The 26,744-nt window shown below is 44.8% G+C and overlaps 1 protein-coding gene across 7 annotated transcripts in view; it reads right to left on the bottom strand.

Moving 5' to 3' along the window:
* The window catches only part of STK31 (serine/threonine kinase 31), a 330,310-nt gene that overhangs the window by 70,976 nt on the left and 232,590 nt on the right, over positions 1-26,744 (bottom strand). For all 7 annotated transcript variants that reach the window (XM_030201926.1, XM_030201936.1, XM_030201906.1 and 4 more), the window contains 2 exons: positions 25,521-25,622; positions 7,476-7,556 (listed from right to left, as the gene is read on the bottom strand). In XM_030201926.1, coding sequence (XP_030057786.1) covers positions 7,476-7,556; positions 25,521-25,622 — 183 coding nt within the window. The remainder of the gene's footprint in view (positions 1-7,475; positions 7,557-25,520; positions 25,623-26,744) is intronic.

Below are 26,744 nucleotides of genomic sequence, written 5' to 3'. Positions count from 1 at the left end.
GCCACCTTCAGAATACTTTGCCAACAGAGTGAACTAGAACAATCACTGTTTGTCTTTGAAGAAACCCTTCTGTCCCTTAATGTGATCATCACAATTCTGTATAACAAATTTCCTCCTTCAAGAGAATTCTGAGTATGTGACCCTTACAACAAACATATGCCAAACATAATCCAAATTACAAAGGTTAATTTTCATTGTTTTGCAGGTCACACGTTTACTAACAATGAAAAAAAGAGTCACAAGCAGTATCTGCGAAGCAATTAGCTGGTTAGTATCTGACTGCAATCTATGAGTTTAGTTAATGGCTCTGGACATACATGTAAGGTGCACTACTCACTGCATCCTCACCGAGGTTGTAATCCCATTTTAAGCATACTCCATACACTTACCTACAGCATTCTTAAGGATGCTGCACCCTCTTGTTCATATGGTAATCCTATTTATTATCCAGCAATGGCAGAATTTACAGCAGCTGTCTTTAGTCAGGAGCAGAGCTCATCCAGAAGACTGTTTCATACAGTCGAAGCCCTTGGGACCAAACCCTCTTGAGAGGGCTGACAACCTATAAAGACCATCAAATGATGTTGAAGCATCTCATTCCAAAGGGCATGTCCATAGAAAATGCCATCATCTTCAAACTAAAAAAAAAAAAAAGTAGCCATATTCTTAAGAAGCCTGAGCAGATTTCTTAGACAGGCTCATTTCTTAATGGACTCTCTCTTCTGCATTGAACCTTGGGGTGGGGGAGGGGGGGACTGCCAGACCTGGAGGATTCTTAGGCTTATTAGAATTTGGGCTTAAAGAAGAAATGTGAGACCTGAGTATTTTTTAAGGCGCTTGTCAGAGCCCAACTGACCTTGTGAAAAGTAAGCTTCAGTTATGATCCATTCATCAGGCCACTGAATGTCACATTGTAGTAGCTTAAATTATGGAATATTTCAGGGACACATATCCCACCCCTTTCAGCCGCTTCATGCTTCCATTCAAAACTGAGCTTCTCACAAAACAGGTAGAAAAGTCTAGTTTCATAAGACTAGACATGTCCTCAATACCTTACTGATTCATGTTTGCTAGACAATAGCCTCTTGTCTGCAATAATCCCAACACACATGCCAAGTGCTGGGGTTCTTGAAGTAGCATGATTCAAGATTAAAAGTATAAGCCATAGTTTTTATTTAATTCAACTTTCACTATTCTTCCAAGAGAAGAAAGTAGAGGACAAGAACACAATACTCCAGGTGGGGCCTCACCAACTTCTTATACAGGGGTATTAAAACCTCTTTTCTTCTTCTGGTCACAACTCTCTCTATACAGCCTAGCAATCTTCTAGCTACGGCCACCGCCTTGTCACACTGTTACGTCGCCTTCAGGTCCTCAGATACTATCACCCCAAGATCCCTCTCCCCATCCGTACCTATCAGACTCTCACCGCCTAACACATACGTCTCTCGTGGATTTCTACTCCCTTAGTGCATCACTTTGCATTTCTTCGCATTGAATTTTAATTGCCAAATGTTAGACCATTCTTCTAGCTTCCGCAGATCTTTTTTCATGCTTTCCACTCCCTCCGGGGTGTCCACTCTGTTGCAAATCTTAGTGTCATACGCAAAAAGGCAAACTTTACCTTCTAACCCTTCGGCAATATCACTCACAAATATATTGAATAGAATCGGCCCCAGCACCGATCACTGAGGCACTCCACTACTCACCTTTCTCTCCTCCGAGCGAACTCCATTTACCACCACCCTCTGGCGTCTGCCCGTCAACCAGTTCCTAATCCAGTTCACCACTTCGGGTCCTATCTTCAGCCTGTCTAGTTTATTCAAGAGCCTCCTGCGGGGAACCGTGTCAAAAGCTTTGCTGAAATCTAAGTAGATTACGTCCATAGCACATCCTTGATTTAATTCTCCGGTCACCCAGTCAAAGAATTCAATAAGATTCGTTTGGCACGATTTCCCTTTGGTAAAACCATGTTGTCTCGGATCTTGCAACTTATTTGCTTCTAGGAAATTCACTATCCTTTCCTTCAGCATAGCTTCCATTACTTTTCCAATAATCGAAATGAAGCTTACCAGCCTGTAGTTTCCAGCTTCTTCCCTATCACCACTTTTGTGAAAAGGGACCACCTCCGCCGTTCTCCAATCCCACGGAACCTGTCCCGTCTCCAAGGATTTATTAAACAAATCTTTAAGAGGACCCGCCAGAACCTCTCTGAGCTCCCTCAATATCCTGGGGTGGATCCCATCCGGTCCCACTGCTTTGTCCACCTTTAGATTTTTAAGTTGCTCATACACACTCTCTTCCGTGAACGGTGCTATATCCATTCCATTCTCACATGTACTTTTTGCCAGTCCATCGCGGTCCTGCTCCAGGATTTTCTTCTGTGAAAACAGAACAAAAGTATCTATTTAGCAAAATAGCTTTTTCTTCATCATTATCTATATATCGGTTCTCAGCATCTTTCAGTCTCACAATTCCCTTTTTAGTCTTCCTCCTTTCACTAATATACCTGAAGAAAGTTTTGTCACCCCTCCTTACATTTCTAGCTATTTGTTCTTCCACTCGCACTTTCGCCAGACATATCTTGGCTTCTTTCAGTTTCATCCGGTATTCCTCCCCTTGTTCCTCTTCTTGAGTCTTTCTGTATTTCAGGAACGCCAACTCTTTAGCCTTTATTTTCTCAGCCACTTGTTTGGAGAACCATATCGGTTTCCTTTTTTTCTTGCTTTTATTTACTCTCTTTACATAAAGGTTTGTGGCCCTATTTATAGCTTCTTTCAGCTGGGACCACTGTCGTTCCACTTCTCGTTCATCCTCCCATCTCATCAGCTCCTTCCTCAGGTATTCCCCCATTTTACTAAAGTCAGCATGCTTGAAATCCAGGACTTTGATTTTTGCGTGGCCGTCCTCCACTTCAGCAGTCATATCAAACCAAACCGTTTGATGGTCACTGCTGCCCAGGTGGGCACCCACTCGGACATTTGACATACTATCCCCATTTGTGAGCACCAGATCCAGAGTCGCTCCCTCCCTCGTGGGTTCCGTCACCATAGAAAAATCTTGGAAAGCATACATAGCGCTTCAAAAACAGCCTACCGGTAGTAGACAGCAAAACACCATAGAATGCCTACCTTCACAGGGCTGTTTTGCTGTCTACTAGGCTGTTTTTGAAGCTGTATGTACGCTTTCCAAGATTTTTCTATTTAGTAGTGTTTTCTGTGCTATTTTTTCAGGGTAATATCTGGCGCTTGAGGGCGAGGCTCCCGATGAAGCTTTTGGGAAACGGAGGCTTTCGTCGAGCACACCCTCCGGTCCACACATAGCCCAGATAGGTGTCATTATTTATGCATTGGCATTTATGTTAAATTAATACCACAGAGATAGCACTGATTAGGTAGGTGGAGGTTTTGACTCATGACGAATCTGTATCATGATCTCTACAGAAAAATATGCCGAGATTAATGACAGTCTGTAATTCACAAAGATATACAGTAAATACAGAGCTTCTGAAGTCTTTCCTCCTTAAGAAACTAACACTCAGTATTTTCCTTCTTGCCTATATGATTTTGCAGTATTCTTCAGGGGCAAGCATCAGCTTTTTGGCTTAAACTTACCATTTGAATGAATACAATTTGGTAAGACAGACGATCTCTGAAAGCCTTTAGACTGTTCCAGGTTGCCCGAAGCTCTAAGAGATTGATCTGGAGATCCATTTCCTGGGTGGACCAAGCACCTTGAGTGTGAAGCCCATCTAAATGAGCTCTCCAACCCAGGAGAGATGCATCTATCATCAGCACCTTTTGCGGCTGAGGAATTTGGAATGGAAATCCCAAAGTCCAACTGGATTGAATGGTCCACCACAACAGAGAGCAAGCAAGCTCCAGGGACACTCGGGTGACATCTTCTAGATCTCCCATTGCTTGGAACCACTAAGGGTCCAAGTTCTCATGTGAAGGTATGTCATGGGTGTCACAAATTGTAGCCCAACAACCTCAACATCTGCCGAACTGTGACCTGCTGAGAGGCTCGAATCTGAGAAGCCAATGCGACTAAAGTTTCTGCTATCAGCCCCGGGAGGAAGGCTCAAACATTCTGCATATCAAGCAGGGCTCCAATGAATTCCAGTTGCTAGGCAGGGTAAAGATGGGACACGGGGTAGTTTAAAACGAACCATAGTGGCCTGAACACCCGACCAGTCCTCTGCATGGACTCCCGTGCACCGTCCTCTGACGTGCTTTTCACCAGACCAATCGTCAAGATAAGGAAACACATGGACTCCCCAGTCTGCGTAGCGATACTGTGACTACCACTAGACATTTGGTAAATACCCTGGGAGCCACGAGGCCAAAGGGCAACACACGGTACTGAAAGTGATGTATTCCAAGCCAAAATCATAAATACGTCCGGTGGGCTGGAAGTATCGGGATATATTTATATGCATCCTTCAAGTCTGGAGAGCATAGCCAATTGTTTTCCTGAATCACTGGTAGTAGGGTGCCCAGGGAAACCATCCTGAACTTTTTTTTTCACCAGGAATTTGTTCAGGGCCCTTAAGTCTAGGATAGGATGCATCCCCCTGTCTTCTTCTGTGCAAGGAAGTACTAGGAATAGAATCCCCACCCTTCTTCCCCTGGTGAAATGGGCACGACTGTATGGGCCTTCAAGAAGGGCTGAGAGTTCCTCTGCAAGTACCTGCTCGTGCTGAAAGCTGAAATAATGAGCTCTCAGTGGGCAATTTGGAGATTTCTGATGCCAATTTAGAGCGTATCTGAGACAGACTATTTAAAGAATCCACCGGTCAGAGGTTATAAGGGGCCACCCTTCTTTGAAAATCTTCAGCATCCCCCTGACCAGCCAGTCATCTGAAACAAACACTGTCAGATGCTATGCTCTGCTGGAGCCAGTCAAAAGCTCATTTCCCGCTTTAATTGGGGAGCTGAGGGACCTTAGGTGCACGTCGTCCACAGGAACGAGCGTGTTGGGGCCGAGCCTCAGCAGGCTGGCAAGAGGAGGTGGTGTACCTATGCCTCAGAGTAGTAGGCACCCCTAGTCAACTTGCCAAAAGATCTCCTAGATGAGGAGGCAGATGCAGAAGGTGCCCGGCAGGAGAGTGGAGAGATGGTATCATTATAGATTTTGATTTAATTTGCTCAGTGACCTAACTCAACCTTCTCTCCAAAAAGGTTATCCCCCAGCATGGGACATCTACCAAGCTCTGCTGAACCACAGGCTGCAAGTCAAACACACTGCACATTGATATACTTTGTGCAGAGATCCTGGACTCCACATCAAAAATGTCGTATGCACCCCTGGCCAAGAAGTTACGACACACCTTCTGCTGCTTGGCCAACTGGTGCAGTGACTCGGCCAGCTCCGGTAGGAGAGAATCTGCCAAGTCCTGCATCTTGCACACCAAGTCCCGCAAGTAGACACACGTGAAGAGCTGGTATGACTGAATGCAACATGAACAGAGAGGCCTGAAACATCTTCCTCCCAAAACAGTCCAAGGTCCTAGCTTCTCTGCCTGGGGGCGCAAAAGCATAGTCTCTAGAACTCCTGTCTCTTTTGAGGGCAGATTCCACCACCATGGAATGAGGGAGCAACTGGATTATCAAAAACAGGTGTGCTGTTAATTTGGTACATATAATCGATCTTCTTGGGTAGTACTGGGGCAGAAAGTGGGGGCTCCATATTCCAGATGAAAACCTCCTGCAGTACCTCATAGAGAGGGTCAGTCACAGCCTCTCTAGGCAGAGACTCATAGTCCAGAACCTCGAGCATCTTTGGGAAAGCTGACAGTCACTCAAAAGCGCATGGTTCAGGATAAGGTATCTTTCAAAGATATCACCAAAACTGGGAAGATAGGGTATCCTGATAGTGAGGTTGCAAAAGAGACTGTAGTAGATCAGGTGTCCTTAAATAAAAATAAGACAAAAGATTGCAAATTAATATTGTGAAGTACTGAGCATGATGTAAATGGGAACACTCTCCCCATTAGTAAGCACTAAGTCCATTATGGCCTGTTCCATTACCAAATGCTGGAATAGTTCCCCCCAATCAACATCTGACATATTCAAGTCATCTATTAGTAGTACTTCCCCTTTCACAGCTATATTTGAATGTATTCAATTAAATCTATATCCACTTCTTCTGTCTGTGAAGAAGGCCTGTATATCATATCAATGTAAATACATTTGACATTCTCTCTTTCCAGACTGACCCACGGTGCCTCTTTCTCACCCTGTAGGTCCTGCAAGTGTGGCTTTAATATTATCTTTCACATATAATGCTACTCTCTCTCCTTACCCTGTCTTTTCTGAACAGATTATAGCCCAATATAACTGCATCCCAGTCATGGTTCTCTGTGAACGCCACTAAATCCAAATCAGCCTCTTCCATCATAGCCTAAAGATCTAAAACCTTATTTCCCGTACTTCAGGCATTAGTATATATTGCTTTCCAGACATTGCCCCGGGCATCAGTATATACTGCTTTCCAGACACTGCCCCTTTTTCCTATTTGTGTAACGGTATTTAATGCTTTACAGACTTGACCCTCATGATGGATGTGACAAAGACAATATAAGAAAAATAATTCCCATCCTTAGGGTACATAAAAATCCTTCTACTTACAATTTGTGCTCCTAAATTGAAGATCATGACCAAAGGGGCCTGCCTCAGAATGCTATCCAAACCGTGCCCCCCTCCCCCCCCCCCATCAGCAGAATGCAATAAAACAGTTGGTGCTGGAATTGCACCTTAGCGGGAGGCATGAAAGAAGATTTGCTGACTCATTTACATTTTTCTACTGGAGCTCTGCCATGATCCTTCCCAATGACAGACCAACTTCAGACTAGATACAGATTGAGAGAGAGAGAGGAGTACAGTAGAGAAAGTGAAGCTTTTTTTTCCCTTGCTTTGCTGTTGGTGCATAATGGAACCCATCAACCAATACTGGTACTGAATTAAAGGGGAGAGGGATAAAAAAGCAAGAGAATTATGCAAAAACTAAGCACAGATTTTTTATCAAGTCATGCTGCATCCTTGCCCTAGAATCTTTCTGAATTAGGACAACCTGCTGCTATCCACCACAGGAAGTCATTTTGAACCTGGTCCCAAGCCTAGTAATTTCTCTCCTCCTCTTTCCCTTTCCAAAAGACCACCACTGCTGGAACTTAAATGCAGTTTTTACCATTTTCAATTACTCATCTTTGTAAAACTATACAGTAACAATGTTTTGTTTCATGATGCAAGTTCCTTGTTACAGTAAAGCAATGAGCAGGGGTATTTTAGAGACCATAGATCGTATTCAACTTGCAGTAAAAGAAAGAACTAGGAAACTTATTTTGAAGGTTCTTCATAATCACAGTAAGCACCAAATCCCATTTCAAATCATGCAGAGTTCTTGGCTTATTAACCAGCATTTTAGGATCTTACTCTAAACTTCTTGATATAAAATTAAACAACACTCCTCACCATGTAATTTAAAATCCCTGCTTCAGGGTGAAGCAGAGGCAATTCAGGAAGCCACTTCTGCACCAGATTGCTCAGATTTTCCTATAATGGATAAACAAAGCATTAAATATGGTCTTACAAAAATGTAAGATTATAGAGAAAGAAATCAACCAAGTTACTTTGCAACCAACAGAGCAATAATCACATTTATGCTTGTGTCTTGAAACACTAACTGGTGGGTGGTAAGTCCACTTTCACTGTGTTCACACAAGAAAAATGAAGCTTACAAAACAGAACAGCAATGTGAGTACTACTACTACTACTAAGCATTTATAGATGTAAATTATACCACACAGTATACAGCTGTAATATTGTATTATCTAAAGTACTACAAGTGTAAAAACACAATATACTGATCCAGATTTAATTGGTTTATTTTCTAGAAAGTCTTGCGATTTTAATTCTTGGAGCTTTCTTTCTTCAGATTTCACTTTGCACCTTACCAAAAGACACCCAACTTGGAACATTTGGTGGCTAGTAAAGTGCACTACAGAAGATGATTAGAAACTTTCCATTCTATTGTAGGCAATAGTCATTACTGTGCTTGGACCAAATCAACTAGTGGTTACATCTTAGCACTTTTAAGAAGTTCTTTGAGTCTTATAGTCTGTACTTAGTGTATAGCATACATGGGGCTTATGCATTGTGGGAGGTAAATTCATAAAAGGGCACCTATTTTAAAAGGTAACATAGGCAACCAGAACCAGATCCATTAATGAATTTAAACCAGCTCCAAAGACGGTATAAATTTGTAGATGTATATATATATTTTTCGAATACATGTATAGACACATTTATTTTACTGTGTTTTAGATCAAATATTAACGTGCATAAATCACTCGGTAGTAACGCTAAAATGTCAGTAATGTCAACATAGTTAAGACTACTCTCCTCCCTGGACCACGTGACTCTGCCATCAATGCTATACCCCCTGAACCATGCGACTCTGCCATCAGTGCCATACCCCGTTTGTTGTTTCCTGGATTACTCTCCTCCCTGGATTATGTGAACCTGTCATCAGTGCTAGTATATTAACCCTGGAGTCCGCAGTGCGCAGTCACATTGCTCAGTAGTCTGTTTGGTTTATCCTTTGCTGCTATTGCCTCTTTTGTGCATCGATTTTTTTATTTTTGTGGTTTTTGGACTTCCATGTATGGTCTATTTATTGACTCCATTTCAACTAGGCCATCGTCCAGATCTGGCCTTATTACTGAGGACGGGGCAGGTAAGAAGTAATCTGAGTTATGCTGTTTGTAAACCCACTTTGGTGAGTTCTTCAGCCAGGCCATGTTTGGTACGTTTTGGTTTATTAATGTTTGGAGTCTTCGTAGTAAGATAATGTTGGTTTATGGACTTACTTCTTAAACACATGCTCGATATTTTGGCGCTGATTGAGACCTGGTTGAGGGACCAGGGATAGTCAGCGTATTTGATGTATTTCTAATTTTTCTGTAATCACCCCAGTAAACGTGGAGGTGGTGTGGCTATTTTTGTTAAAAATGTTTTAAAATCAGACTTGTAGGCTTATTTTCGAAAGAGAAGGGCGCCCATCTTTTGACACAAATCGGGAGATGGGCGTCCTTTTCTCAGGGTCGCCCAAATTGGCATAATCGAAAGCCGATTTTGGGCATCCCCAACTGCTTCCCATCGTGGGGATGACCAAAGTTCCCAGGGGCACGTCGGAAGCGTAGCGAAGGCAGCACTGGGGCATGCCTAACAGATAGGCGTCCTCTAGCGATAATGGAAAAAAGAAGGGCGTCCCTGACGAGCACTTAGCCGACTTTACTTGGTCCATTTGTTCTTACGACCAAGCCTCAAAAAGGTGCGCAAACTGACCAGATGACCACTGGAGGGAATTGGGGATGACCTCCCCTGACTCCCCCAGTGGTGACTAACCTCCTCCCACCCAGGAAAAAAAAAAAAAAAAAAAAAAACTTTAAAAACTTTTTTTGCCAGCCTGAAATGTCATACTCGGGTCCATCGCAGCAGTATGCAGGTCCCTGGGAGGGAAGGTACGCGTGTGTCAGCGGAGGCATACCGAAGGCGTTGACATCCTTCTTTCAAACATTTTGGACGTCCTGAACTGCCCCCCCCCCATAGGGACAACCAGATTTCAAGGGAGTGGAGTGGAGGAGTGGCCTAGTGGTTACAGCACTGGTCCTGCAATCCAGAGGTGGCCGGTTCAAATCCCACTGCTGCTACTTGTGATCCAAAATCCAAATAAATAAAGGGGGTGTCGGAGGCAAAGCAGGCATGGACGTCCTTCTCACAGAAACATCCACATTTTGGATGTCCTCAACTGCCATCACAGGGACGGAGGCATAGCGAAGGATGTCCTCGACTGCCGTTGCAGGGACGGAGGCATAGAGAAGGACATCCTTCACCTATACTCTTAAAAAAAAAAAAAAAAAAAGTCGTCCCTGACAAGCACTTGGACGTTTTCACCTGGACTTGTATTTTTCTAAGGTTATAGATGACTTAAGGTTGTAGACAGCTATTATACACGCAGCTTGTCTGCATGTATGAAGCCGTCTTTGGCATGCACAGAGCAGTCATGCATAATGCTTGGCTGCTCTGCACTGGCTTCCCCTCCTTAGGAAGGAAATCGTGTGCAAATGAGCTAACAGTGAGCAGCTCATTTGCATGCGATTTCCTTCATGCATGCCCGTTCATGTTTTGAACGTCAGTCTGAATTTGAAATTTAATCCTTCTATTGGAATCCAGTGGAGCCTTCTAAAAAAAAAAGGGGGGGGGGGGGAGGGGGTGTTGGAATGAATCTCCATTTTGCATTACAAAGAATACGAGCTGCAGTATTTTGAAGTATCTGAAGTCTTTTGAGTTCGGATTTGGGGATTTCTATAAAGAACACATGTCAATAGTCAAGGTGGAGACTAAAATGCATGAAAAAACGTATGCAAAGAAGGAAAATCTAAATCACTCTGGACAGCTCTAATTCTGCTAAGTGCACAAAAAACAGATCTCAACACTGATGAAATTTGAAGAGAAAAACCAAGTTTGGAGTCGAAAATAACACCAAGATATCTGAATTGATCCACTGGTTGCACTGGAAAGCCAAATAAACTAGGGATAATTATAGGAGAAGTAAAACAGCTAAAACTCCAACAGACTCTCTGTTAACATAAGCCCTCTCTAAGTTAGCAATTTCCTGTTCCAGCAATACAGAATGTTCTTTCTGTATATAACAAAATATTTAAACACACATGAATACAAGTGTATTGCTTCTTCAGCTTATTGAGAGTGGAGTAGTCTCATATATAACACACGATAAAGATTATTTGATTTTTCACCCAATGACTGGGTGTATTATCTGTGTGTATTGTCTAATCATTGACTTAACCTCCACCACCCTTTGCTAATCTTATATATGAAAATGTATTTCTGTTTATCAATATGCTATCATCTAATTTTATGCAGCACTTAGCTTGAACAAGTTGGTGCTCTTAAACCCCGACAGGTCCCCGTTTCGTGGCTACTTTTTCAAGGGGGAGTCACCAGTTCTAAAACCAAAAACAAGATGCAGCACAAAGTTACTTACAAAATTGTTCTAAAAGGCATATTAGTTGTATAATTACTTGTATTCTAAATAAAAATGCTGGTGGCTTACCAAGTAACTGTCTCAAGTGCAACTGCAGCATTACTCTGTCTCTCTCAAAATGGCCACAGCATCTTTTTGTTAATGCTCAGCCGTGCCAGCTGATTATGAAGCTAACTTCAAAATAAAAGTCCTTAACAAAGACTTCTAACAAAATAAAAGGCATTGTGCCCTGTCTGAGACTAGTGTGGAAAACTACCACTGTTGATATTCATCTTGTATGTCTCAAGCAAACACTCCTTAGTTGACCATTTGTTTGTGGCAAAAGTTTTAACATATCAAAAGATTTTTCTATATATTAGGAAATAGAGAAAATTGAAAAACATTGAAAAAAATTATGTTAAACTTAGTGCCTGTTGATAACTCTAGAACTGATATGGGTATGTTCAAAAACCAGTGTGCGTGTTTATTACGAACCATCCAACCAGAGGCAAGAACTGGATTGCTCACTTCTTATATCAAAAGGGGAATATTGTGTTAGAAAAAACAACTCCATTGTGTGTAAGTATTCAAACCCCTTGGTTCTATAGTATCCAATGTAAAGATCCAAAAGGTTTCACGCTGTAAAATTTTTCTGTTTAAATCACCTCCTCTAGTGGAGGGAATCACTTGTTCAATCACCATACATTTAAGATCTTCGATGGTATGATTTTGCGATGTCCAATGTTGTACCATAGGTGCTCCAAAATTTTGTGCAGTAATTCGTGAACGGTGTTCAATCAGTCTCTCATGTAAGAACAATTTTGTAAGTAACTTTGTGCTGCATCTTGTTTTTGGTTTTAGAACTGGTGACTCCCCCTTGAAAAAGTAGCCACGAAACGGGGACCTGTCGGGGTTTTAAGAGCACCAACTTGTTCAAGCTAAGTGCTGCATAAAATTAGATGATAGCATATTGATAAACAGAAATACATTTTCATATATAAGATTAGCAAAGGGTGGTGGAGGTTAAGTCAATGATTAGACAATACACACAGATAATACACCCAGTCATTGGGTGAAAAATCAAATAATCTTTATCGTGTGTTATATATGAGACTACTCCACTCTCAATAAGCTGAAGAAGCAATACACTTGTATTCATGTGTGTTTAAATATTTTGTTATATTTTGATGCTCGACAGAGCACAGGCACAATTGTTTGTCTTTCTGTATATAAGCAGCCAAAGTAATACTCTCACCTTAACAAAAAAAAAAAAAAAAGAACCCAAAACACACACACACAAAAAACATTCAATGCTTCCGGTATTATCCCAAAATACATACTAGTTCTGTTGCATTTGAAAAAAAGTTGCATGCTAGCCTTTAACCGACTGACAGCTACCTCATCAGTTAGCAACTGTGAATTCAGACGTCATATAAGGCTTTTAACATGCGCTACTTGACTCGAGGCAAGACTGATTGATATAGTTGCATAATCGGATAACAAGATAGGGTGGACACATACCATTTGTAATACAGTTTTATGAGAAAATAATTTTCATTGAGTTTGATGGGCAGCTATATTCTCTTACATCTGGATGCAAAAGTCTCCATGTATCAATCAACTTGTACATAGCATCATGACAGCTTTAGAGCCTGTGGACCTGCACACAGACTGTCTGTCCATATATGGGTTTAAGGGGAAATTAAAATCTTCGCCAAGCAAATATGGTGTTCCCTCATTCTACAAGGATCTGTCACGTGAATGAAAATTCTGGAGAGTCATTGTTAGGTACCTAAATTATCAATAGCAATACAGGTTGCTTATGTAGCATAGCATACACAAGCACCCACCTACCTTCCAGATTAGACTGCTCTTCAATAACTTGAATATCAAAGTTTTTTTTTTTTTTAGAAAGTACTATGAACACTCCATTTTTCTGCCCTTGAATGAAAGCACAAAATCAATGCTCCATCCACCAATCTGCAAATCGGGTGGCATCCGGGAAAAGCAAAAGTATCTCTTGATGAAACCCAACTGATGTGTATAACTTCCAGAGATAAAACACAATTTTATGTTTAGCTGAATGCCTCAAGCCATGCACATTTAATAAACACGGAGCACACCATTATCTGATACAATAGGATCCATCCAAGAATTGCTCACATAAGTACATAAGTGTTGCCATACTGGGACAGAACAAAGTTCTATCAAGCCCAGTACCCTGTTTCCAACAGTGGCCAATCCAGATCACAAGTACCTGGCAAGATCCCAAAACAGTACAGTACATTTTATGCTGCTTACCCTAGAAATAAGAAGTGGATTTTCCCAAGACTATTTTAATAATGGCTTATGGAGTCTTCTTTTAGGAAATATCCAAACCTTTTTTAAACCCCATTAAGCTAACTGCTTTTACAACATTCTCTGGCAACGAATTCTAGAGTTTAATTACATGCTGAGTGAAAAAATATTTTCTCAGATTCATATTAAATTTACTACTTTGTAGCTTTATTGCATGCCCCTAGTCTTAGTATTTTTGGAAAGAGTAAACAAGCGATTCACATCTACCTGTTCCACTCCAGTCATTATTTTATAGAACTCTATCATATCTCCCCCGTCATCTTTTCTCCAAGCTGAAGAGCCCTAGCCGTTTCAGCCTTTCCTCATAGGGAAGCCGTCCCATTCCCTTTACCATCTTTTTCGCCCTTCTCTGTACCTTTTCTAATTCTACTATATCTTTTTTGAGATGTGGTGACCAGAATCACACACAGTATTCATGGTGCGGACACAGCGATACAAAGGCATTGTAACATCCTTGTTTTTATTTTCCATTCCTTTTCTAATAATATCTAACATTCTAATTGCTTTCTTTGCCACCGCAGCACACTGAGCAAAGGTTTTCAAAGTATCGTCAACTATGACCCCAAGATCCTTTTCCTGGTCAGTGACTCCCAATGTGGAACTTTGAATTACGTAGCTATAGTTCGGGTTCTTCTTTCCCACATGCATCACTTTGCAGTTGCTCACATTAAACAATCTGCCATTTGAATGCCCAGTCTCGTAAAGTTGTCTTGCAATTTTTCATAATCCTCTTGTGATTAAACAACTTTGAATAACTTCATGTTATTCCCATATCTAGATCATTTATAAATATGTTAAAAAGTAGCAGTCCCAGAACAGACCCCTGCGAAACCCCACAATCACCCTTCTTCATCGAGAACACTGACAATTTAACCCTAATCTCTGTTTTCTATCATTTAACCAGCTTTTAATCCACAATACAGCACTACCTCCTTTTTCAATTCTATACTCTGAGATGTATACCATCCGGTCCTGGTACTTTGCTACTCTTCAATTTCTCAAATTGCTCCATTACATCATCCAGGTTTACAGAGATTTGATTCAGTTTCTCCGACTCGTCAGCACTGAATACCATTTCTGGCACTAGTATCTCTCCCACATCTTCCTTGGTGAAGATCAAAGCAAATAATTCATTTAATCTCTCCACTATGGCTTTGTCATACCTGAGTGCCCCTTTTACTCTTTGGTCATCTAGCAGTCCAACCGATTCTTTTGCCAGCTGTTTGCTTTTAATATACCTAAAAACGTTTTTACTATGTGTTTTTGCCTCCAACACAATCTTTTTTTCAAAGTCTCTCTTTGCCTTCCTTATCAGCACTTTGCATTTGACTTGCCATTCTTTATGCTGTTTCCTATAATTTTCAGTTTGATCCTTCTTCCATGTTCTGAAGGAATTTCTTTTAGCTCTAATAGCTTCCTTCACCTTACGTTTCAACCATGCCATCTGTCGTTTGGTTTTCCTTCCTCCTTTTTTTAATACACAGAATATATTTGGCCTGGGCTTCCAGGATGGTATTTTTGAACAACATCCATACCTGATGTAAGTTTTTCTACCTTTGCAGCTGCTCCTCTAAAAAAAATTTTCACCGTTCTAATTTTATCAGTCTCCTTTTTGAAAGTTATATTCTAATATATTAGATTTCCTGTATGTACTTACTCCAAAGCTTATAACAAATCTGATCACGTTATGGCCACTGTTATCAAGAGGCCGCAGCACCATTACCTCTTGCACCAGATCATTCTCTTGTTAGCTCCTGAACCAGCTGCTCCATTCCATCAAGGAATTTCACCTCTCTAGCATGCACTGTCCTCCTGCACCAGATCATTCGCTCCGCTAAGGACTAGGTCTAGAACTGTTCCTCCTCTTGTTGGCTCCTGAACCAGCTGCTCCATAAAGTAGTACCAAAAAGTAGTACTCAATTCCATCAAGGAATTTCACCTCCCTAGCATGTACTGATGTTAGATTTCTCCAGTAAATACTGGGATAATTGAAATCGCCCATTATTACAGTGTTCCCCAGTTTGTTAGCCTCCCTAATTTCTGATAACATTTCTACATCTATCTTTTCATCCTGACCAGGTGGACAGTAGTACACTCCTATCACTATCCTTTTCCCCTTTACACATGGAATTTCAATCCATAGGGATTGCAAGATGTGTTTGGGGTCCTGTAGAATTTTTAGTCTATTCAATTCAAGGCCCTCCTTAACATACAATGCTACTCCTCCACCAATTTGATCAACCATACCACTGCAATATAATTTGTATCCTGGTATGACAGCTTCCCACTGGTTATCCTCCTTCCACTAGGTCTCAGAAATGCTTATTTTTTTTTTCATTTTTACTACAATATATTCTAACTCTCCCATTTTATTTCTTAGGCTTCTGGCATTCGCATATAGACATTACAAACTATGTTTGTTGTTCCTATTTACATCTTGCTCAGCAGCTGACAGTGATAAATGTGCAATCTTGAAAATCTGTCTGCTTTTTATTTAAAGACACCTGGCCTACTATGCTCTCAATTGCAACCTCGCTATCAGGATGCTCTACCTTCCCTGTTTTGGTGATATCTTTGAAAGATACCTTATTCTGAGCCATATACTATTGAGCAACTGTCGGCCTTCCCCTAGGTTCTAGTTTAAAAACTGCTCTCTCTCTTTTTTAAATGCTGACGCCAGCAGCCTGGTCCCACCCTGGTAAGATGGAGCCCATTCTTTCAGAATAGGCTCCCCCTTACCCAGAATGTTGCCCAGTTCCTAACAATTCTAAAACCCTCCTCCCTGCACCATAGTCTCATCCAAACATTGAGACTCCAGAGCTCTGCCTGAAAATGCTACCCTGGAGGATCTGGATTTCAGCTTTCTACTTAGGAGCCTAAATTTGGCTTCCAGAACCTCCGTCTCACATTTTCCTGTGTCACTGGTACCCACATGTATCAAGACAGCCGGCTCCTCTATAGCACTATCTAAAATCCTATCTAGATGACGCTTGAGATCCGCCACCTTCGCACCAGGCAGGCAAGTCACCAGGTGATCTTCACGTCCACCAGCCACTCAGCTATCTACATGCCTAATAATCGAATCACCAACTAAAGCAGCTGTCCTAACCCTCCCCTCCTAGGCAGAAGCTCATGGAGATATATCCTCAGTACAAGAGGATACTGCATCCCCTAGTGGGCTGGTCCTGGCTACAGGATTATTTCCAACTTCATCAGGGTGATGCTCTCCTTTTAGGAGGCCTCTCTCCTGCAAGGCAGCACAGGGGCTGCCAGACTGGAGGTAGGACTTCTCTACATCATCCCTGTATGTACCTCTGTCTCTCTCAGCTCCTCCAAGTCTGCTACTCTTTGCATCCCTATATCTCTAAAATTGTCCATCATTGTTTTTTTAAGCTGAGGATTCTTTATTCAGTTCATCGTTTATTTACTCCTTCAGCCCTTTGGGTTCTTCTTCAATTCTTAGTCCTTTCAAGGTTTGACTTCTGTAACAAGGCCTCCCACAAAAAGACATCCAGTGCCTGCATCCATATGTCTTCTTAAGAGCACTGGCTACCCATTTCTTTTCAGATCAAACTGCTCCTACTAGTTCATAAAATTTGCCATTCGGACTAACCATCATAGTTAAAGCAATACCTCATGTCCTACTGCCCTTCTAGGGCGCTTCACTCCTCTCAGGATAGTCTACTACAAGTTCCCTCATTCCCTCTTCGTCTTTCCTCTCTGTATAAGCGAATATTCAGTGTCATGGGCCCACAGCTCTGGAATGCTGCTCCGTTAGCACGCCAGTTAGAAACTTGTTTGCCTGTTTTTAAGGTTCAGCTTAAGGACTGTTTCAGCCTTTAGCCTCAGCCATACTTTGCAGACCACTGATTCTGTGGTTATCACCAGATGATGCCTGCTTTTTACTCTATTATTAGCTTTATATGTTTACCACTTACCTCTTTCCTAATGTATATGGAGTTCTTTTTTATGTTTATTTATTTATATCCTGCCTCTATCCAAGGCGATTAACAACATACATAAATAGCAAAAACAAAACAAATACAGACTACTAATCAATACATCAATCCCACACAAATACAGCAGCAGCTTTTATTATCCATTATAGACTTGATGTAAACCGCTCTGATGGCTTGTACCTAGGGTGGTATACCAAGCTGCTTAATAAACTTGAAACTTTGTTAGATAGAAATTAGATAAGACTAATTTCACTGGACCTTGATGTCTCACTGCAGCCTTCTCATGTTGAACAAGTGGCAAAACATACACTGCAGCTGCCATATGGCCTTATAGCTTACAAGGTGGAACTGGTTATGATGCATAGCAAGCACTGAATCTTTTTGACAGTGTAGAGTCTGTATTTTGCATTATGTAAGGAAAGCTTTGCCTTGCTCCAGAGCAACTTGTACAAATCTCATTTGTATGTGAAAGGGTTGATGTTTAGAAGCCAATGAGAATATCAAAGTTTTGAAGGAGAGACCTCTTTTTTAAAATTTCTTAACATTTCAGCCTATATACATGTATACATTTTAAACCGGATTAAACAGCAATTTACCCAACATCATTCAAATAGTATCAAAACAGGGCAGCAAGCTGTAAACATTAACAAAACTGGCAAAAAGGAAGACAATTACATCTTCAATGCCATGTCCAAACCACAACATGCTGTAAATCTGCCTCCATTTTTCACACTTGAGCAGAAATTTTCAGAGTCTGCTCCTGCCAAGAATCCTCCATCATATATATTCTCCAGGAAAGTGACAATTGTAAAACAGGCTGCCAACAGTAGCTAAGATACAAAAAACTATATACCGTATTTGGAAAACCATTCAGCCTTGTCTATGGGTTCAGCAATTTGGTTCTTTATAATAGTTTTTATCATTTTGCCAAGCATTGGTGTCAGGCTTACCAGTTTATAGTTTTCCAGATCACCCCTGGAACCCTTTATAAAAATTACGGTCCAACTGATGCTCACAAGCTTCTTGCTTAGAATACACCTGAAAGTTTTTGTTATGAATTTTTGTCTATGGCAAGTTTCTTTTCAAATTCTTTTTGCCTGCCTTATAAATTATTTGCATCTAATTGCCAAGTTATTTTGTTTCGTGTGTTCTTGAATTCATATCCTTTTTTCTATTTTTTGAAAGGTTTTTTTTTTTTTGCTACAATAGCCTGTTTCACCTCTGGCTATTATGCTGGCTATAATTTGGCCTCTCTTCCACTTTTTCTAAAACATGAAATACATCTGGTCTACATTTCCAAAATGATATTTTTGAACACTGTCCACACTCGATATCGCCCAGATGGTACATAATTACAGTATCAACAACAAACTGCAACATCTTACATAGTAGCTTGGCTATCATTGCTCCGGAGATATCTGTACATCAATAAGAGAGCGTTTAGTGTGCAGCACCCCTTTCTCTGCCTCAGGGAGACTGCTGAAAGATTAAGGTGTTTTTTTTTTTTCAGGCTTACAGACATCTTGCCCCAATGCTATGTCTCAGTGTGACACATCAGGCATTTTAAATGGGTGTAAATTTTGGATTGTTTTACCCACACTGAAGACAAGGCCAGAACCTCAACTTAGACCAAGTTCTTTATCGCAGGAACAAAAAACAAAGAAGTCTTTTTCTTGTCAGAAAGGGTATGATACATACCTGTAGCAGTTGTTCTCCGAGGACAGCAGGCTGATTGTTCTCACGACTGGGTTGACGTCCGCGGCAGCCCCCACCAACCGGAAAAAGCTTCGCGGGACGGTCGGCACGCAGGGCACGCCCACCGCGCATGCGCGGCCGTCTTCCCGCCCGTGCGCGACCGCTCCCGCCAGTTGAATGACAAGCAATAAAGTATGAAACACAACTCCAAAGGGGAGGAGGGAGGGAAGGTGAGAACAATCAGCCTGCTGTCCTCGGAGAACAACTGCTACAGGTATGTATCATACCCTTTCTCCGAGGACAAGCAGGCTGCTTGTTCTCACGACTGGGGTATCCCTAGCTCTCAGGCTCACTCAAAACAATAACCCAGGTCAATTGAACCTCGCAACGGCGAGGGTACAACAGAAATTGACCTACGAAGAACAACTAACTGAGAGTGCAGCCTGACCAGAATAAATTCGGGTCCTGGAGGGTGGAGTTGGATTTACACCCCAAACAGATTCTGCAGCACCGACTGCCCGAACCGACTGTCGCGTCGGGTATCCTGCTGGAGGCAGTAATGAGATGTGAATGTGTGGACAGATGACCACGTCGCAGCCTTGCAGATCTCTTCAATAGTGGCTGACTTCAAGTGGGCCACCGACGCTGCCATGGCTCTGACACTATGAGCCGTGACATGACCCTCAAGAGTCAGCCCAGCCTGGGCGTAAGTGAAGGAAATGCAATCTGCTAGCCAATTAGAGATGGTGCGTTTCCCGACAGCGACCCCTAGCCTGTTAGGGTCGAAAGAAATAAACAATTGGGCGGACTGTCTGTGGGGCTGTGTCCGCTCCAAGTAGAAGGCCAATGCTCTCTTGCAGTCCAATGTGTGCAACTGACGTTCAGCAGGGCGGGTATGCGGCCTGGGGAAGAATGTTGGCAAGACAATTGACTGGTTAAGATGGAACTCCGACACCACCTTCGGCAGGAACTTTGGGTGAGTGCGGAGCACTACTCTGTTGTGATGAAATTTGGTATATGGAGCATGAGCTACTAGGGCTTGAAGCTCACTGACCCTACGAGCGGAAGTAACTGCCACCAGGAAAATGACCTTCCAGGTCAAGTACTTCAGATGGCAGGTATTCAGTGGCTCAAAAGGAGGTTTCATCAGCTGGGTGAGGACGACGTTGAGATCCCATGACACAGTAGGAGGCTTGATAGGGGGCTTTGACAAAAGCAAGCCTCTCATGAATCGAACGACTAAAGGCTCTCCAGAGATGGCTTTACCTTCCACACGATAATGGTAAGCACTAATCGCACTAAGGTGATTCCTTACTGAGTTGGTCTTGAGGCCAGACTCTGATAAGTGCAGAAGGTATTCAAGCAGGTTCTGTGCAGGGCAAGAACGAGGTTCTAGGGCCATGCTCTCACACCACACGACAAACCTCCTCCACTTGAAAAAGTAACTCTTTTTAGTGGAATCCTTCCTAGAGGCAAGCAAGACCCGGGAGACACCCTCAGACAGACCCAACGCAGTGAAGTCTACGCCCTCAACATCCAGGCCGTGAGAGCCAGAGACTGAAGGTTGGGGTGCAGCAACGCTCCGTCGTTCTGCGAAATGAGAGTCGGAAAACACTCCAATCTCCATGGTTCTTCGGAGGACAACTCCAGAAGAAGAGGGAACCAGATCTGACGGGGCCAAAAGGGCGCTATCAGAATCATGGTGCCGCGGTCTTGCTTGAGCTTCAGTAAGGTCTTCCCCACCAAAGGTATGGGAGGATAAGCATACAGGAGGCCGGTCCCCCAATGGAGGAGAAAGGCATCCGACGCTAGCCTGCCGTGTGCCTGAAGTCTGGAACAGAACAGAGGCAGCTTGTGGTTGGTCTGAGAGGCGAAAAGGTCCACCGAGGGGGTGCCCCACGCTCGGAAGATCTTGCGTACCACTCTGGCATGGAGCGACCACTCGTGCGGTTGCATGACTCTGCTCAGTCTGTCGGCCAGACTGTTGTTTACGCCTGCCAGGTATGTGGCTTGGAGGAGCATGCCGAACCGACACGCCCAACGCCACATCCCGACGGCCTCCTGGCACAGGGGGCGAGATCCGGTGCCCCCCTGCTTGTTGACGTAATACATTGCAACCTGATTGTCTGTCCGAATTTGGATAATTTGACAGGACAGCCGATCTCTGAAAGCCTTCAGTGCGTTCCAGATCGCTCGGAGCTCCAGGAGGTTGATCTGCAGATCCTTTTCCTGGAGGGACCACAGACCCTGAGTGTGGAGCCCATCGACATGGGCTCCCCACCCCAGGCGAGATGCATCCGTCGTCAGCACTTTCGTGGGCTGCGGAACTTGGAATGGACGTCCCAGGGTCAAATTGGTCCGGATGGTCCACCAGAGCAGTGAAGTGCGACAACTGGTGGAGAGGCGGATGACATCTTCTAGATTCCCGGTGGCTTGGAACCACTGGGAAGCTAGGGTCCATTGAGCAGATCTCATGTGAAGACGAGCCATGGGAGTCACATGAACTGTGGAGGCCATATGACCCAGAAGTCTCAACATCTGCCGAGCTGTGATCTGCTGAGACGCTCTGGTCTGCGAAGCCAGGGCCAAGAGATTGGTGGCCCTCGCTTCGGGAAGGTAGGCCTGAGCCGTCTGGGAATTCAGCAGCGCTCCTATGAATTCCAGAGACTGAGTTGGCTGGAGATGGGACTTTGGGTAATTTATCACAAACCCCAGCAGCTCCAGAAGTTGAATAGTGCACTGCATGGACCGGAGGGCTCCTGCCTCCGAGGTGTTCTTGACCAGCCAATCGTCGAGATATGGGAACACGTGCACTCCCAGCTTGCGTAGGTAGGCCGCTACCACCACGAGGCACTTTGTAAACACTCGTGGGGCAGAGGCGAGCCCAAAGGGCAGCACACAATACTGAAAGTGCCGTGCGCCCAGGCGGAATCTGAGATACTGTCTGTGAGCTGGCAGTATCGGGATGTGAGTGTATGCGTCCTTTAAATCCAGGGAACATAGCCAATCGTTTTTCTGAATCATTGGCAGAAGGGTGCCCAAGGAAAGCATCCTGAACTTTTCTTTGACCAGGAATTTGTTCAGGCCTCTCAGGTCTAGGATGGGACGCATCCCCCCTGTTTTCTTTTCCACAAGGAAGTACCTGGAATAGAATCCCTGCCCTTCCTGCCCGGGTGGTACGGGCTCGACCGCATTGGCGCTGAGAAGGGCGGAGAGTTCCTCTGCAAGTACCTGCTTGTGATGGGAGCTGAAAGACTGAGCTCCTGGAGGACAATTTGGAGGCAGGGAGGCCAAATTCAGGGCGTATCCGCACCGCACTATTTGGAGAACCCACTGGTCGGAGGTTATGAGAGGCCACCTTTGGTGAAAAAATTTTAACCTCCCTCCGACCGGCAGATCGTCCGGTACGGACACTTGTAGGGCGGCTATGTTCCCGTGGATCCAGTCAAAAGCCCGTCCCCGGCTTTTGCTGTGGAGGCGCAGGGGGCTGCTTAGGCGCACGCTGTTGACGAGAACGAGCGCGCTGGGGCTGTCCCTGTGCCTGACGAGGCCTTCGGGCCGGCTGGTTGTACCTACGCTTTGCAAAAGAATAGGGTGCAGCCTGCCGTGCCCGGGAAAAACGCCCACCCGTGGGGGCGGGTGCTGAAGGCGCCCGGTGGGAGAGCTTGTCGAGAGCGGTTTCCCGCTGATGCAGTTGGTCCACCATCTGCTCGACCTTCTCACCGAAAATGTTATCCCCCCGGCAAGGGACGTCGGCCAGTCTCTGCTGGGTGCGGTTGTCCAGGTCAGAGGCACGCAGCCATGAGAGCCTGCGCATCACTATACCTTGGGCCGCAGCACGAGATGCCACGTCACAGGTGTCAAAAATCCCCCTGGACAGGAACTTTCTGCACGCCTTCAGCTGCCTGACCACCTCCTGATAAGGCCTGGACTGCTCCGGCGGGAGCTTATCGACCAGGTCCGCCAGCTGTTGCACATTGGTCCGCATGTGGATGCTCATATAGAGCAGGTACGATTGGATGCGGGTCACGAGCATGGAGGACTGGTAGGCCTTCCTCCCAAATGAGTCCAGAGTGCGAGACTCCCGCCCCGGGGGCGCCGAGGCGGTATCCCTCGAACTCCGTGCCCTCTTGAGAGCAGAATCCACGACCGCTGAGTCATGGGGCAACTGGGGCCGCATGAGCTCTGGGTCAGAGTGGATCCTGTACTGGGACTCTGCTTTCTTGGGAATGGTGGGATTAGTTAATGGTCGCACCCAGTTCCGGAGCAGCGTCTCCTTCAGGACATTGTGCAGCGGTACCGTGGAGGACTCTCTAGGTGGTGATGGATAGTCGAGGACCTCGAGCATCTCGGCCCTCGGCTCTTCCACAGAGACCACGGGAAAGGGAATGCTTATGGACATATCCCGCACAAAGGAGGCAAAGGAGAGACTCTCAGGAGGTGAGAGCTTCCTCTCCGGTGACGGCGTGGGGTCCGAGGGAAGGCCCGTAGACTCCTCTGAGGAGAAATATCTCGGGTCCTCCTCTTCCCCCCACGAGTCCTCATCCTCGGTATCGGACATTAGCTCATGTAGCTGAGTCCGGTACCGGGCCCGGCTCGACGTCGAGGCACCGAGGCCTCGGTGTCGTCGAGCGGTGGACTCCCGCGCCGGCGGGGACGGAGCTCCCTCCATCGACGTCGACGGGGACTCCACCTGCGTGGCTGTCGAGACCGGCACCGCAAGCGGCGGCGGTGTCGACTGCCCCGGCGCCGGGCTAGAGCTCGCCGGCGCCACAGTCATCGGCGCCGAGGGCGCAAGCACCCCCGGCGCCGGCACAGCCTGGCGCATCAGCCCTTCCAGGAGCCCCGGAAGGATGGCTCTGAGGCACTCGTCCAGGCCCGCTGCCGAGAAAGGCGGTGGGGCCGGCAAGGGTGTCGGTGCCAGAAGCTGCTGGGGGCCAGGAGACGGCACCGAGGTGCCGGAACCCCGACGCGTCGGTACCTCCACCACCGACGGAGATCTCTCCTCTCTGTGATGACGCTTCGGCGTCGACACCTCCTCAGGCACCGAGGGCTCCCGGTGACGGCGCTTCTTGTCCTTCTTCCGGTGCACGTCACCGGTGCCGGAGGGCATGGAGGAGGAGGAGGTCGATCCCCCTCGGTCTCGAGGTACCGGGTCCGACAGGGTTCGGTCCCGTGGCTCACGAGTTGAGGGAGTGACCGGGGCCGACTGCCCACGCGGTCTCTCTACCCCACTCTCGCCGGCGGACCGGCGGGCCGACGGGACCTGTTCTCCTGGGGTCGCTGCCATCGGTGCCGATGTCTCGGGCATCGATACCGGTACCGAAGAACCGGCCTTCGATACCGATGCCGTCGAGGTCGACGTCGAGGGGCCGGCGCAAGTTCCAAAAAGACGGTCCCGCAGAACTTGCCTCGCAACCTGAGTCCGTTTCCGGAGACCGAGACACAAAGCACACGACTTGAGATTGTGCTCCGGCCCGAGGCACTGGAGGCACCAAGCGTGGGTGTCGGTCTGCGAGATCGGCCGGCCGCAGCGACCACACTTTTTAAATCCACTCGGGACCTTCGAGGACATCGACGGAAAAATCGCGTCGGCGAAGTCAAAGTCGGCAATGGTGGCTAAAATCACACCACGAAAATTGAAACCGACCGAGCGGCCACTAGGCCGCAACGAGGCGTCCCCGCTAGAAAGCGAGGGAAAAAGGAGGAGCGCGTGCTCCACACGCGCAAAATTCTTTTTTTTTTTTTTTTTTTTGGATAACAAACGAAACTGAAAGAAGAAGAGGCCAAAAGGGCCAAGAGCGACGACCCGCGTAAACGCGGTCGAAAATTCCGGCGGCTGAAACGAGAGAGTTGCAAAAACACGACTCTCTCAGTCGCGGGAAAAAAGTAACTGGCGGGAGCGGTCGCGCACGGGCGGGAAGACGGCCGCGCATGCGCGGTGGGCGTGCCCTGCGTGCCGACCGTCCCGCGAAGCTTTTTCCGGTTGGTGGGGGCTGCCGCGGACGTCAACCCAGTCGTGAGAACAAGCAGCCTGCTTGTCCTCGGAGAAGAAAACAAATACAGATATACTAAGATGAGGAAACCTCTTCAAATACAGAAGGAGCTAGGTTTTTGCATCTGGAAAAACAAAACAGAAAGGACTGAGGAGAATTATATGAATGGGAAAAGTTGTAAATGCTTACGACTTCACACTAAACTATGAGCTCTGGAAGAGTTGTTTCATCCTGGTAACACTGGATATCACCCACATGTGCTTACTAATGGAAAACGCATAAGGTACAAGACAGGTTTCCATTTTGTAGGATTGGAAACTGATTAAGAGAATTAAACTGTCTAAATAATGTACACAAAGAATGCCCCAACGGAATTAGTCACTGGAAGCTCTTTTCCATAAAGCAGTTCATTTCACTCAACATATTTTCTTCATACTTGTTATATCAATCTAAGACTGCTTACATATTCTTCTTGCTCCAGGATTATTTCCTGAAAAATCTTATTTCGAAGATCAACAATTTCTTCTTTTATCTCCTTCATGTCAGAGTTGCTGTATTCATCCATCTGCATGCAGAAAATCAGAAAGTATTTTCTCATTTTCAAGAATTGTCTTCTACAGTAATCATACATATTAAGAGGAGAAAATCAGCAGATTAGTGACAATGTTGTTTGATATCATGGGTGTCCAGTTTGATTCATGTTTTTAAAAACATTCATAACTGCTGTGAACAGCCCTACTTGAACACCTACAGTCTCAGCAAGGTCACAAAGCAGACATCTGAGAGATAAATGTACTATCTGAGAAAATAATGATTTCTCATCTTTTTTTTCTCCTGGCTCTTTTTTTCAGCTGGAATCAGTATTAGAATTGAGGCATCTTGAGCCTTCATTTGCAACTACTTATGGATTTTTCCTCTACTTTTAATAGGGGAAACAACAGTTGTAGCAAGCAAAGTACCTCCTACAGACACCTGCCTCAATCTGTTATAGCAAAATGAAACCAGTGCGCGTCCATTTTCAGCCTGAGATCTTACTGTCACCCATGGACTTAGCGGTAAGGTCTCACATGCTACCCCGGCAGTAGTTATGCAGCACATGCCCACTGCCATTTACCGCGGGTAAGCACCACGTGGTAGAAAACAGAAAATATTTTCTAGTGCGTGTTTTCAACATATGCCAAATTCAGAATTACTGCCCAGGGCATGTGGTAGTTCTGATCTGGCATGCGTTGGACACATGTAGGGTCTTATGCCCCTTTGTAAAATGGCCCCAGTGTGTTTTACGCCTGTAACCTGTACCAAAATATTTCCTCGCATGTATTTCTTCTAGTGGCCAGCAGGTGATGCATGGTTTATATTAAAGCTGTTATAGAAAAGTGAATGCTCCCTCTTTAGTTTCACTCAATGAGGAAGTGATCTACAGTACTGTCAGCAGTATACGTTTGAAACTTGTTGTTCTGGGCTCTGAATGGTCTAGGAGCTTAATTTCATTTGGAATGTAATAGTATTTGCCCCAGTCTTAGCCAGGGAGAAAAGAGACAGATCTGTTTGCTGAAGCCATATGATCAGTTATATTTGATAATCTGTGAGCAGCATATTTCCTGATCCCTCCAGGTACTTGTTTAGATAGTTTTATAAATTGATCCATATTTGTTTTATAAATTGATCCATATTTCAGTTACCTGTT

Source organism: Microcaecilia unicolor, chromosome 1 (assembly GCF_901765095.1).
Source record: "Microcaecilia unicolor chromosome 1, aMicUni1.1, whole genome shotgun sequence".
In the NCBI taxonomy this organism is placed as follows: Eukaryota; Metazoa; Chordata; class Amphibia; order Gymnophiona; family Siphonopidae; genus Microcaecilia; species Microcaecilia unicolor.
Note: the sequence above shows the minus strand (reverse complement) of the source record. Positions and strands in the feature narration are given on the sequence as shown.